General features: G+C 46.6%; 2 protein-coding genes across 3 annotated transcripts in view; one reads left to right on the forward strand and one right to left on the reverse strand.

The window, feature by feature from the left end:
- The window catches only part of LOC139389665 (protein capicua homolog), a 53,496-nt gene extending 48,555 nt beyond the window's left edge, over positions 1-4,941 (forward strand). For both annotated transcript variants that reach the window (XM_071136546.1, XM_071136554.1), the window contains exons 19-20: positions 1,162-1,338; positions 2,865-4,941. In XM_071136546.1, coding sequence (XP_070992647.1) covers positions 1,162-1,338; positions 2,865-3,133 — 446 coding nt within the window. In that variant the 3' untranslated portion in view covers positions 3,134-4,941. The remainder of the gene's footprint in view (positions 1-1,161; positions 1,339-2,864) is intronic.
- A 1,705-nt stretch (positions 4,942-6,646) lies between these two features.
- On the reverse strand, positions 6,647-13,550 carry LOC139389679 (zinc finger protein 574-like). Its single transcript, XM_071136565.1, has 8 exons — positions 13,161-13,550; positions 11,235-11,896; positions 10,900-11,066; positions 10,665-10,760; positions 9,786-10,573; positions 9,470-9,602; positions 7,752-9,290; positions 6,647-7,625 (listed from the first exon to the last, which is right to left on the reverse strand). Exons 2-8 carry the CDS (start codon positions 11,533-11,535, stop codon positions 7,452-7,454), a joined length of 3,198 nt encoding a protein of 1,065 aa, XP_070992666.1. The 5' UTR covers positions 11,536-11,896; positions 13,161-13,550; the 3' UTR covers positions 6,647-7,451.
- Positions 13,551-14,065: the final 515 nt, after the last annotated feature.

Below are 14,065 nucleotides of genomic sequence, written 5' to 3' on the forward strand. Positions count from 1 at the left end.
GAGGCACAGATCTGGGGAAGGGTGCCAAAAAATGTCTGCAGCATTGAAGGTCCCCAAGAACACAGTGGCCTCCATCATTCTTAAATGGAATAAGTTTGGAACCACCAAGACTCTTCCTAGAGCTGGCCGCACGGCCAAACTGAGCAATCAGGGAAGAAGGCCCTTGGTCAGGGAGGTGACCAAGAACCTGATGGTCACTCTGACAGAGCTTCATAGTTCCTCTATGGAGATGGGAGAACCTTCCAGAAGGACAACTATCTCTGCAGCACTCCACCAATCAGACCTTTATGGTAGAGTGGCCAGACGGAAGCCACTCCTCAGTAAAAGGCACATGACCGCCCACTTGGAGTTTGCCAAAAAAACACCTGAAGACACTCAGACCAGATAGGGAATGCCAAGCGTCACGTCTGGAGGAAACCTGGCACCATCCCTACAGTGAAGCATGGTGGTGGCAACATCATGCTGTGGGGATGTTTTAAGCGGCAGGGACTGGGAGACTCGTCAGAATCGAGGCAAAGAACAGAGAGATCCTTGATGAAAACCTACTCCAGAGCACTCAGGACCTCGGTCTTGGGCGACGGTTCACCTTCCAGGACAACAGGACAACGGCACTAAGCATACAGCCAAGACAATGCAGGAGTGGCTTCGGTGCAAGTCTCTGAATGTCCTTGAGTGGCCCAGCCAGAGCCCGGACTTGCACTCAATCTGACATCTCTGGAGAGACTTGAAAATAGCTGTGCAGCAACGCTCCCCATCCAACCTGACAGCTTGAGGGGAATAGGAAAAACTCCCCAAATACAGGTGTGCCAAGCTTGTAGCATCATGCCCAAGAAGACTCGAGGCTGTAATCGCTGCCAAAGGTATTTCAACAAAATGCTGAGTAAAGGGTCTGAATACTTATGTATATGTGATATTTAAATTTGCAAACGTTTTGCTTTGTCATTATGGAGTATTGTGTGTAGATTGATGAGGGATAAAAACAATGTAATCCATTTTAGAATAAGACTAATGCAACAACTGGAAAAAGTCTAGAGGTCTGAATACTTTCCAATTGTACTGTATATTTAACTGCTAAAACTGCTCTCCCAAATCCTAAAATCTATTTACCATGTTTACACAAATGTTTTATATAAAATACTAACCAGTGTGTGTGTTTGTCAGCCCCCCCGTCTGTGTGTCCCCCTCCAGGGTCCGGGACAGGGACAGGAGCTGAAGGAGAGGACATCCTGGGGGAGCTGGAGTTTGACAAGGTGCCCTACTCCTCTCTGAGACGCACCCTGGACCAGAGACGAGCCCTCGTCATGCAGCTCTTCCAGGAGCATGGCTTCTTCCCCTCAGGTCAGTACAGACACACGCTTGCATATATATTTTTATATACAGTACCAGTCAAAGGTTTGGACATACCTACTCATTCAAGGGTTTTTCTTTGTTTTTACTATTTTATACATTGTAGAATAATAATGAAGACATCAAAACTATGAAATAACACGTATGGAATCAAATAGTAACCAAAAAAGTGTTAAACAAATCAAAATAGACTCTTCAAATAGAAACCCTTTTCCTTGATGACAGCTTTGCGCACTCTTGACATTCTCTCAACCAGCTTCACCTGGAATGCTTTTCCAACAGTCTTGAAGGAGCTCCCACAAATGCTGAGCACTCGTTGGCTGCTTCTCCTTAACTCTGCGGTCCAACTCATCCCAAACCATCTCAATTGGTTTGAAGTCAGGTGATTGTGGAGGCCAGGTCATCTGATGCAGCACTCCATCACTCACCTTCTTGTTCATATAGCTCTTACACAGCCTGGAGGTGTGTTGGTTCATTGTCCTGTTGAAAAACAAATGATAGTCCCACTAATCGTTAACCAGATTTGATGGCGTATCGCTGCAGAATGCTGTGGTAGCCATGCTGGTTAAGTGTGCCTGCCTTGAATTCTAAATAAATCACTGCCAGTGTCACCAGCAATGCACCATCAAACCTCCTCCATGCTTCACGGTGGGAACCACACATGCTGAGATCATCCGTTCACCTACTCTGCGTCTCACAAAGACACAGCGGTTGGAACCAAAAATCTCAAGTTTGGACTCATCAGACCAAAGGACAGATTTCCTCCGGTCTAATGTCCATTGCTCGTGTTTCTTGGCCCAAGCAAGTCTCTTCTTCTTATTGCTGTCCTTTAGTATTGGTTTCTTTGCAGCAATTCGACCATGAAGGCCTGATTCACACAGTCTCCTCTGAACAGTTGATGTTGAGATGTGTCTGTTACTTGAACTCCGAAGCATTTATTTGGCCTGCAATTTCTGAGGCTGGTAACTCTAATGAACTTATCCTCTGCAGCAGAGGTAACTCTGGGTCTTCCTTTCCTGTAGCGGTCCTCATGAGAGCCAGTTTATCATAGAGCTTGATGTTTTTTTCGACTGCACGACTGTTCTTGACGTTTTCCAGATTGACTGATCTTCATGTCTTAAAGTAATGATGGACGGTCGTTTCTCTTTGCTTATTTGAGCTGTTCTTGCCATTATATGGACTTGGTTTTTTACCAAATCTTCTATATACCACCTCTACACATTTTTGGTTACTGCATGATTCCATATGTGTTATTTCATAGTTTTGATGTCTTCACTATTATTCTACAATGTAGAAAATAGTAAAAAATAAATAAAAACCCTGTAATGAGTAGGTGTCCAAACTTTTGACTGGTACTGTACATAGGCCCTACTCTCACTCTCATTTACAGAGCGTATACATGTGCACACACAAAGTCCTCCCCATCCAGCAAAATTTGTTTTTTTCTACATTCCTAGTCAAACAACAATAATCAACACTTCCTCTCTGTCTTCCTCCTTCTCCTGTCCGCTCTCCAGCCCAGGCCACGGCAGCCTTCCAGGCACGCTACTCAGACATCTTCCCCACCAAGGTGTGTCTGCAGCTGAAGATCAGGGAGGTCCGACAGAAGATCATGCAGACTGCCGTCCCCTCTGAGACCAACGAGGCTTCCACGCTCCCCGGACCGTCTGGCGCCCAATCAGGGGAAGGGACAGGAGGAGGGGCGGAGCCATTGGGAGAGGAGGCGGATCGAGAGAGGGAGGGTAGTCCAGAGGAGCTGAGGGATTCGCAGGAGTCTTCTAGATGAAGGATGCTGACAGGCTGGATTGACCAATCAGCGATGGACCAGTTCCCCAAATCCCGCCTCTTCTTAATTTTGTTGAAGCTACACCCTTCTGTCTGTGTGCATATCTGGACCTGTCTCTCTCTCTTTCTCCAGAGAGCCAGGTCAGAAAGAGCAAGTGGAGAAACAAAGAAAGAGGATGTGTGTGTGTGTGTGTGTGTTTGCAAAATGTGTCAGAGAGGTGGAATTGTTTAAAACTTAAAAGGTTATTTTTTTAAGTGTAATTCCCCCTCTCCAAAAAAAATTACATTTAAAATGCCACACACACAGACAGACAGGCAGACAGACACACAGCTGATGAACCCAAACTCCAATACCCACACTTGAATTAGCACTTTGTTCGTAATATTAATATTATCCCTGTAAGCTTCCATTGATGCCAGTGGACTATAGACTATACAATAACAACTCTCCAGCTGTTACCCATTGCCTTGGAGCAGGGCCCATATTTCAGACTGAATAACATATCACGTAGTGGGACTGTTTGAAGGTAATTTATCTGACTAACCGGACTCACTTTGTTGTTTTTGAAAATGGAGGGCTTGGGAAGCGAGATCAGTTAATTGGCTGGTGAAGAGGGTCTGGCTCTTAATTCTCCCATTGACTCATTTGTTTCTGCTGGACATTAGGGGGCTGGGTCCCCACTGGCTTGAGATGATGCCATTGGATGATGAGGGATCAGAAGGATCCTTGTTTTATTGTTAGATTTTTCTCTACTTTGAATCATAGAAGCATACCTTCAGGACAGGTCTGTGAGGGGGACTGGAGAGAGTTTAGGACCTCGCCCTCACTTCCCATGATTGGCTACAGAAGATGCCAGTAAAGATGCACCAAGCGTTCCTGCTAGTCTGATTCGCTCGCCATGAGGGAAGGAGTCGGGGAGAATGAGTCGATGGGCACATCATGGCTCTACATTTCTCACTCGGTCACTGCAACAATGTTTTATCTATTTGTAGACTTCAGTTGAGAACCCAGAGGAGTCAGGCTGACAGGCCTATTACTTCTAATGCCAAGCAGTTTTATTATCTAACTTTTTATTTTAAAGACTACAAACGTGTTTTTTTTTTATCAAACACAGGTAACGTTGCAGTTCATTATGTTATGATTGTATTACTGTCACTAATATTACTCCTCTCATTGTTATAGTGGACCTGATCCTTGCTACGGGCTGGTATCAATGTCATTAGATTGTCTCTCTCAACCTGTTTTCTTATTTGAGGGGAAATGGGATGGGACGTGTGAAAGAGATGGTCCTCACCTGTGCCTCTTTCCCTCTCTTTGTCTTCCCTTTCAACACCCTCACTTCGCCCCAGCAAGGACCTGGGGTGACAAATATTTTTATTCATTTCAATGAGGGATAACAAAAAGAAGAGGGTTGACATTTGTATTCATTTAAGTGTAATAAGTATGTTTTTGGACAACCCTGTATACCGCTCTCTCTCACTCCCCTGCTAGTAAGTTTGATTCTATAGCCTCCTCCTTCCACCTCTTTTCCTTCCTTTCTTCCTCCCTTACTGTTCTCTCCAGGCCTTTTTTGGGGTGGGAGGAGGTAAGCCTGGAGGGGGCAGGGCAGTATATAGAGTGGTAGGGTATAATATTGGTTGTCTTTGTGCAAGACTTGGTTGTTGTACATATTATTTACTGTAGTCAGAAGACTCGCTATAATATTAAGGAACAATGTGTAACCGACTTGTATTGACTTTTAAAAGACGACATTACACAAGGTGAAACTCCAAAAATGTACAAATGAATAATAAATATGAATATTAACATTTGTTTACTCCTTGTTTTACTGAGATACAGTATGCAATATATACATTTATGAATAATATAAGTTTATCTATCTTTCAGTATAGATAGATGTTCAAGTTAATTTTTTTCACTCGTTTTTAATGTGCCACACAGCTGAACCATCTGTTATTGATTAGTTATTATTGCCCAACTATACTGAACAAAAATATAAATGCAACATGTAAATTGTTGGTTACATGAGCTGAAATAAAATATCCCAGAAATGTTCCATATGCAAAAAAAGCTTAGATTTCTCTCATTTTGTGCACATATTTGTTTACATTTCTCCTCTGCCAAGATAATCCATCCACCTGACAGATGTGGCATATCAAAAGCTGATTAAACAGCATGATCATTACACAGGTGCAGCTTGAGCTGGGGACAATAAAAGTCCACTCTAAAATGTGCAGTTGTGTCACACAACACAATGCCACAGATGTCTCAAGTTGAGGGAGAGCGCATTCGGCATGCTGACTGTACTAATGTCCACCACCAGCTGTTGCCTGAGAATTGAATGTTCATTTCTCTACTATAAGCCACCTCCAACTTTGTTTTAGAGAATTTGGCATTATGACTAACTGGCCTCACAACCACAGACCACGTGTAACCATGCCATCCCAGGACCTCCACATATGGCTTATGAAACAAAAGTATCTCTGTCTGTAATAAATCCCTTTTGTGTGGAAAAATGCATTCTGATTAGCTGGGGATGGCTCCCCAGTTGGTGGGCCTATGTCCTACCAGGCCCACCCATGGCTGCGCCCCTGCCCAGTCATGTGAAATCCATAGATTAGGGCCTAATGGATTTAATTCTTTATATGAACTGCAACTCAGTAAAATTGTTGCATGTTGCAATTATATTTTTGTTCAGTATATAACCACTACCATTCAAAAGTCAGTAAGAAATGTTTTAGAAAGAAAAGCACATTTTTTGTACATTAAAATAACAAATTGATCAGAAATATAGTGTAGACATTGTTAATGTTGTAAATGACTATCGTAGCTGGAAATTGATTTGAGATCTTCAGTTTCTTGGCAATTTATCACATGGAATCACCTTCATTAATCAGAACAAGAATAGACTGACAGGTTTCAGATGAAAGTTCTTTGTTTTTGGCCATTTTGAGCCTGTAATCAAACCCACAAATACTGATGCTCCAGATACTCAACTTGTCTAAAGAAGGCCAGTTTTATTGCTTCTTTAATTAGAACAACTATTTTCAGCTGTACTAACATAATTGCAAAAAAAAAAGTATAATGATCAATTAGCCTTTTAAAATTATAAACTTGGATTATCTAACACGATGTGCCATTGGAACACAGGAGTGATGGTTGCTGATAATGGGCCTCTGTACGCCTATGTAGATATTCCATTTTTTTTATATCTGCCATTTCCAGCTACAATAGTCATTAACAATGTCTACACTGTATTTCTGATCAATTATGTAATTTTAATGGACAAAAACGTTTGCTTTTCTTTTAAAAACAAGGGCATTTCTAAGTGACCCCAAACTTTTGAACTGTAGTATGTATATATGTATATATATACACACACACACATAAAAAAAAACAGTTTAGTCATTGGGGAGAATGCAAGGACATACATTTCTTATGGAGACATGTATTTAGAAGGAGAATACTGCACATAAAACAATATAAAGTGTGAGTGCTTGCCCTTATGTTAATTTTCCCGGGGCTTAATCCTTTCTTCAAAAGGAGAGAGAATGGGGTCCAGTATCAAGACACAGTAACACACATAGCATATTATCAAATATCATTTAATCATTCATTTATCTGTTCACAGCAAAAAGAGGAACAGTCATTGTTTTCAAAGTAAAAATCACATATTACAGACAAGCACTGAATGAACATCCATGGGCAGTCAAGAACATGACAAACACAGGAAATGGCCCTCGATTCACGTCTGTCACAACTACCTCTCCACCACCACTGACCGGCTCTGCCCTGTCTTTCTGAACATGAGTCTGTAACACATTTGGTCTGGAGGAGTGAATGAACACCTACTGTTGTCCTGCCTGCTGCAATTGTAGACAATCATTTTTATACTCAACAATGACAACCAGACCAGTGTTCCTACACTCCTGTAGTTCACTAGATCACAGTTTAATCTTCTACTGCTCCCCATACATTCACCCCAATAGGATAACAGTCAGTAAAACATGATCTCTGCCAGTCAAGAGTCAGTACACTCCCACAGCCCACACAGGTAGTTCTGTCATGGTTCTCCGATAGTTGAGCCTCTCACTGGCTCTCGGTAGCTGTCGATAACTCTGTGAGGCTTGTTTGACGGTTCTATGACAGATCTGTGATAGTTCTGAGTCGTGTCTCTTTGACCCTCAGAACATCTAGATCGTCGTGTGAGGGTTCTGTGAGGGTTATCTGATGGTCCGGTCATGGTTCTGAGTTGTCTCTGTCTGGCCTTTAGATGAGCTGTAGACTGTCTACAGAGATGGAGTCCATCCCCAGACTGTTAGATGAGCTGTAGACTGTCTACAGAGATGGAGTCCATCCCCAGACTGTTCTCCAGGGCTGTGTGGTAGATCTCTATAGCCTCAGCCAGGGGTAGGGTTCCTCCCTCACTGGTCTCTATGATGGCGATGGTCTCCCCAAACTCATTACACATGATGGTGGGAGTACCCTGGGTCTGGATAGGAAAGGAAGCATTGTATGGAGGATGTTAGAGAAAAACATTTGAACATATTTTCTCAAATTTACAGACTAACACACCCTCAGAAGCCGCACACAGACCCCGCCAGCCCCTCCCCCTCACCTGCTGTAGGGTCGACGTCTGTATGTGGATCAGCTGAGGCTGCCCATTGGCCAGTTCCACCTGAGATGCCTCCACTAGCGCCACGGCGGCGCTGGTCTCCATGGCAACCTGTGCTGCAGCCACCTCCTCCTGCCTCTGCTGACGTGCGTGGGTCTTCCTGTGGTTCCGCAGGTTGGAGAAGGACTTGAAGGCCTTGCCGCACACCAGACAGGCGTGGGGCCGCTCCCCTGTGTGCGTACGCCGGTGCTCCGCCAGGTGCATGCTCTGGACAAAGCCCTTGTCACATATTTCGCAGCGGAACGGCCGCTCCCCTGTGTGTGTGCGCAGGTGCTCTCGCAGGTGCGTGTTCTGCCGGAAGCGCTTGCCACACAGGTTGCAGGGGAAGGGGCGCTCTCCTGTGTGGATGCGCTGATGCAAGGTCACGCCAGAGGAGGAGACAAACAGCTTACCGCAGGTTAGGCACTGGTGGGATTTACCCCTGGCCACTGCACCACCACAGGACCGACTAGGAACCAGGCCGTGGCTCAGCTGATGCAGACGCCAGTTGGCTGCAGAGTTGAGCTTCTTCCCACACACAGTGCAGTCCAGGCCCCCTCTCATGATGCTGGTGGTCCCGGTGTCTTCCGAGGTGGAGGGCTCTGAGAGGGGCTCCCCGTCAGGGTACACTTGGGGCTGGCTCTCTAACCCACCCTCTCTGTCTGCCTGGGCCTCAGTGGGGTGGACCTCCTGACAGTGGCGGTCTCTCTTCCTCCTGTGCAGAAAGCCAGCCTTGCATTGGAGGCAGGAGAACGGGGCCGGGGCCCCCGGGTGAACAGTGTAGCGGTGGGCGGCTAGCTTGGCCGGCCGTACGAAGGTGGCGGGGCAGTCCGGGCAGGGCCAGGGAGGGAGGTTGGCATGGAGTAGGCGGTGCTGCCGGAGGTTGGATGACTGGGTGAATGTCCGGTGGCAGATGTCGCAGCGGTAGGGGCGCACGCCAGAGTGGGTGAGGTTGTGGCGAGACAGGTTGGCCAGGGACGAGAAGGTCTTGCCGCAGTCTGAGCACTGGAAGGGCCGCTCGCCGGTGTGTGTGCGCAGGTGGTTGCGTAGGTGCATCTGCTTCTTGAAGGTCTTGGTGCACACGGAGCACTTGAAGTGTCGCTCGGAGACGTGGGCCGTATGGCGGTGTTTGACCAGGCGGAGCAGGGAGGGGAAAGCCTGAGGGCAGGAGGGGCAGGGGAACGCGCCCCAGGGACCATCAAGGTTAGGGTCAGTAGAGGAACCAGGATCAGCAGTATGTTCTCCCGGTTGGGACTCTCCACTGCCCCCTGGTGTCCCCTCCACATCCACCCTGTTTTCCTTTCCTCCCTCTGCCCTGCTCAGAGAGCTGGAGGCAGTGTCCTCCCCCGACTCACCTATCTCCATCTCAGCCTCAGTAAGGGGGGCCATCAGGTTCTCCTCGTCCCCCTCCATGGGGCTGCCCTCACCCCTCTCCCTAAGGGCCCGGGCTCTCTGAAGGATGGACAGGGCTGACAGGGACATCCTCCTGGGGGCCGCTGGGACCTGCACAGGACATCGTCAAAACACATGCTCATACATTGACCGGTATGGGACTGAATTTAACTAGAGAAACAAAACATTTGCACACATTTCTTATTGATGATTTGCACAAAACATTTCTCAAGTTAAAATTTGGAACTATAAGAACAATATTACCATTTTTAAAAAGAAAACGTGGTTACCAGGACGACGGGGGTAGGTGTAGTGGTGGCTGTTTTGGTGTGTGTTCTACGGTGGTACAGGAACTTGGTCATATTGGTGAAGGTCTTGGCACAGTGCTCACACCTGTGGAGCGGCTCTGCTGTGTGAGACTTCCTACAGGACGGAGCGAGGGATGATGTGAGGGATGAAGAGAGAAGTAGGGAGAGGCGGATATAAAAAGAGAAGAGAAGATTTGTCTCAGAGCCTTCAATAGCATTCAAAAAGCTATAGACAGGAAAACATTGAGATGGTTTGAGATGGGATTGATGAGAACATGATGTCTGGTCAGGCACCTACCTGTGTATGATGAGGGTCATCTCTGTGTTGAAGCCGTGACCACAGTCCACACACAGATACCGAGCCTCCCCGGAGTGAGAGCGCATGTGTGTCTGCAGTGACATCGCCTTCTTAAACACCTTGTCGCACTCCCGGCACTCGTATGTGCCATGCTCGTGCACGCGCCTGTGTGCCGCCAGCCGATTGGCTGATGTGAAGGTACGCTGGCATTGGCTGCAGTGCAGGCATAGTGGTGTGTTTCTAGATCTTTTAGCCAGGGCGCGTCTCCCCGTTCCCTTCCCCCTCTCCTCTGCCACCCTCCCCCCATTCTCCTCCTCTCTCTCCTCCTCCCTCCCTCTGTCCTCCTCGTATCCCATCATCACCCCGTCCTCACCACTCTCCTTCTCCTGGGCCAGGAAGTGCTCCCCCTGGTGTTGCAGGAAGTCCTCTGGGGTCTGGAAGAGGAGGGCACACTCGGAGCACTCATAGGGGTGGAAGATCACCACCTCCCCCTGCTGCTCTTTCTCCTCCCGGACAGCAGACAGCACCACCTCCAGTCTCTGGAGGCCGTTCTCCGGGACCCCCAGCTTTCCTACCGAGCCCACCCCTAGAGGAGTGAGCAGAGGGGGCAGCAGCTTGGCGCGCCGTAGGCCGGGGGTACTGGAGCCATCGGCCAGGGCCTGGGCACTGCAGATCTGGAGACGCATGGTGGCCGAGCCGGGAAGGGGGGAGACGGGGGGTGGGAAGGTGGCCCGGGAGGGGGTCGAGGGCTGGGGGGCAGACTGATGTTGTTGTTGTTGGGCCAGGACCTGAGAGGGGGGCACAGACATGATCATGTTTGAGTGAGAATAACTGGTTACTGGTTTTAAAAAGCTTTTTGACATGAAGTGTGTACAGTACCTGTGCTAAGATCTCCCCGGCTTGTTGTTCACTCAAGACAAAGTTCTGAACACTGACCAAGGGTGTCACAGTACCATCGGGCTGCAACACATACTCCTGGGAGAGAAAGGAGGAAGTTTGAGCCAAGAAAGGAAACACCTAATTCTGCCTGTCTGCTTTTGCGCAAAAGAACGCCAGCCTGTAAGCCCTTTGATGAAGGGTTTTCTGATGAAATGTGTTGGTATTTAATACTCACAGTCTCTGTGGCACTGTGTGTGCTGCTCTTGCTGTGAGTCTGTCTGTGAGCCAGCCACACCTCTGGAGAGTCAAACAGGGCCAGGCAGTCTAGACACTGGTACTGGACAGGCCCCGACACCTGGCCCTCTGTCCCTGCCTCATCTGTCTCCAACACCTCACACAGTTCTGGGGAACACAACACAACGTTCAGCAGGCGAGTCTCGCTATCTAGCCCCTCTACATTCAAACAACCTCTGCCTTTCATCCTTGAAACAAACCACCACCTTTCACCCCCCCTCCTCTTCAAGACACATATCCACCCTTTCCTGTCCTCCACCATCCCCTCCTTCTCACCATGGTCCTCTGTCTCCAACCCTGCCTCTCTCATGTGCAGCTCCTGGTGCAGTAGCAGTTCATCTGGGTTCCTGAGGAGGGCACCACACTCCAGGCACTGATACTGGCTGTCCCCGTACTCTGAGATGCCCTGGATGGCCATGGCCTCCCCAGCCTCCCCCTCTTCTCCCTCCTGCCCTGTGTGGATCTGCTGGTGCATCAGCACTTCTTCTAGGGTGTTAAAGAGCTGGTGGCACTCGCTGCACATGTACTGGTGCTGCACGTCGTACATGCCCTCTGGGTCCTCCTGCTGGTCATCCATGATTACTGCAAGGCGGTTTTTGTAGGACCGTGTCGTGTGTGTGTGTGTGTGTGTGTGTGTGTGTGTGTGTGTGTGTGTGTGTGTGTGTGTGTGTGTGTGTGTGTGTGTGTGTGTTAGTCAGCACAATTCAATGAATGAGAAAAAGTATCCTGTCCTGGTCTGAGTTATATCTCTGTGTTACGATCCTGATACAAGTGTGCCTCGATGGTTGAATTTAAGACTTTGAAGTCTGTTTGTGAGCAAACAGTGTGTTGTGAGTTTTAGGGCTTGAACCAGTAACAATGATTTGTAAAGTAGCTAGCCTCTTTCCTCAGGTCTCTCACTATGATGTTCTGTGATGTCAGGACAACAGAGAGGGAGCCTGAAAAAAAGCAAAATACAGTAGTCTGTCAGCTATTTGGTAACACCTGTCCCAATCCCCAACTGGCCCATAGACATTATTTTAGTTTACAATGATGTAGGTCATTTCCATGTAAAAGGAGCCATGAGCACCAACATGTGAAATTGATAGGAGCATATCTCAATCTGGCCCTCATACAACCATGGCCACCTAATCATTCCCGGCTTCCAATTGGCTCACTCATCACCCCTGTAACTATTCCCCGGGTCGTTGCTGTAAATGAGAATGTGTTCTCTGTCAACTAAGGGCTAAATAAATACAATTAAAATGAATAACAAAAAATATTTCAAAATGGGTGTCAAATGAAAGCTAAGAGTCTATATTTACAGTAATGTACTGTACTCTATTGTGTTCTACTGTAATGTCCAAACTTGTGAAACATAGACATCTATTATTGGTTCAGATTTGGTCCGGATCGGACCAACCAAATTTGGTCTTGTTTGGGGTTGGAGCTCATTCGAATAATAGCCAGTGTGTAGAATGATACCCATATATATATATATATATATATATATGAATCACAATAAAGAAAATGACATTCATAACCATAAATGATGCACTTCTGTGTAGTACAGATCAGGGACCCACGATGTAATTCCATTTCAGTAATTCTGTTACTTCACTATCTGTAGTTCAATAACCAAAAGAGATTTACCGCAATTCTGTTAACAAAATTCGCATCTACACTATTGTTCCAGTAAATGTTTTTTTGTTTAGAAGACGTTTTAAAGTGAAAAATCTGAGTCTCAGCATAATTCCGTTATCATGGAATTGCCCTGTAGCTATTGCATGGTTCCATAAAATCGTCATAGAAAATTGAGCTGATAGCTAGCTACACGCTAATTAGAAGCTGCAATAAGCAGCAGAAGCTAACTGCATGTAGGCGCCAAATGGTGGTAGAATGGATGTGCATTACTACATGCATTTTTTCTACTCAAATATGGCATATAATTCATGACATTTAGTTTATAGAAGCCACAGTGCTGCATAACTGATCATGTGTAGCATGATAGCTTGCGACATTGCTTCCTGTGTGTTATCATTCATGTGGCGAGCTGTTGGCGGCGCTCTCTCGGATATCCGAGACCTCTTCGGAGACACCGCTGTCTCCTGACTGTGGCTCCCCGGCTCAAGGCGGTCGTCAGGCGGCGCTATCCACTTTTCCCCGCAGGTCTCCGGTAGACACGACAGGCCCTTCCTTCCCCTCCCGTTAAAATAATCTTACCTCTCATCTACTGTCGTTGGACAATCCCTCGTGAGGTAGTCACAAAGCTCCGCAAAAGCAACAATGCACTCTCCGTTCCGTCTTTAAGTGAATAATGCACTGATTGAACAGTACACTTTAAAATCGTGAACCTTCTGGCAGAGAAACATTTCGGTGCACGAAAAACATCGTTTGTCCGCGGATCGTTCCCCTGTTGTCGGCACACTCCGCTGCCTTTCGCTCTGGCCTTGTGACTTTGGAAGGCAATGATTGGATACATTCGCTGTCAGTCATCAAGCGGTCTTTAGGGCATTTTCACAAAACGTACTGTATATTTGCGGTAGTGGGAGTTTACTGTCGCCATGTCCGTGTGGTTTGCAATTTGTTTTTGTATCTACTTTAGACCTGTTTAAAAACCAAATTAAACTGCACTCATTTGATCCTCTTTGTTTAAACTTAAAATAATGGAAGCTTTGAATAATGGATCATTGTTATGCTATATTAATATCACCATAATGATAATGTGTTTGCTAACCCTGGAATCTGAAACAACAATGAAATGGCTTCCATAAATTGTTCTTGAATTGCCACAGGCTGACACACCTCTACTCCAACTCCTTAGCTGTCTGAATTAAGACGAGAGGCTAAAGGTGCTTGCCTGCCAGGCAGTGAGAAGAATCCACTCTCAATTCAACTGGTGATAACATCATGTGGACCTGCTATATTTTTTTATTTTCAAATCTCTTTTCATACCAAGATGATCAACTTGGTCTGCTATCTACCTTTGTGTGTGTATGTCTGAGGGGTCAGATCTTCAAACTGCATTGCTGACTTTTCCAAAATGTTGCTTGAGATGTATTTATGCTGTTGTTGAGCCCTTGGGTATCTCGACATGTGGTTCCCAACCAGGGGTACTATTCAGTTGA

Source organism: Oncorhynchus clarkii, chromosome 3 (genome assembly GCF_045791955.1).
Source record: "Oncorhynchus clarkii lewisi isolate Uvic-CL-2024 chromosome 3, UVic_Ocla_1.0, whole genome shotgun sequence".
Taxonomy (NCBI): Eukaryota; Metazoa; Chordata; class Actinopteri; order Salmoniformes; family Salmonidae; genus Oncorhynchus; species Oncorhynchus clarkii.

Bases quoted from the DNA above. Each gene is read 5' to 3' on its own strand.
- LOC139389679 (XM_071136565.1), bottom strand. From the start codon at position 11,535: ATGGATGACCAGCAGGAGGACCCAGAGGGCATGTACGACGTGCAGCAC. The intron at 10,761-10,899 runs GTGAGTATTAAA...TTTCTCTCCCAG, and splicing joins CACACAGTGCCACAGAGACT to GAGTATGTGTTGCAGCCCGA. The intron at 9,603-9,785 runs GTAGGTGCCTGA...TCCGTCCTGTAG, and splicing joins ATGACCCTCATCATACACAG to GAAGTCTCACACAGCAGAGC.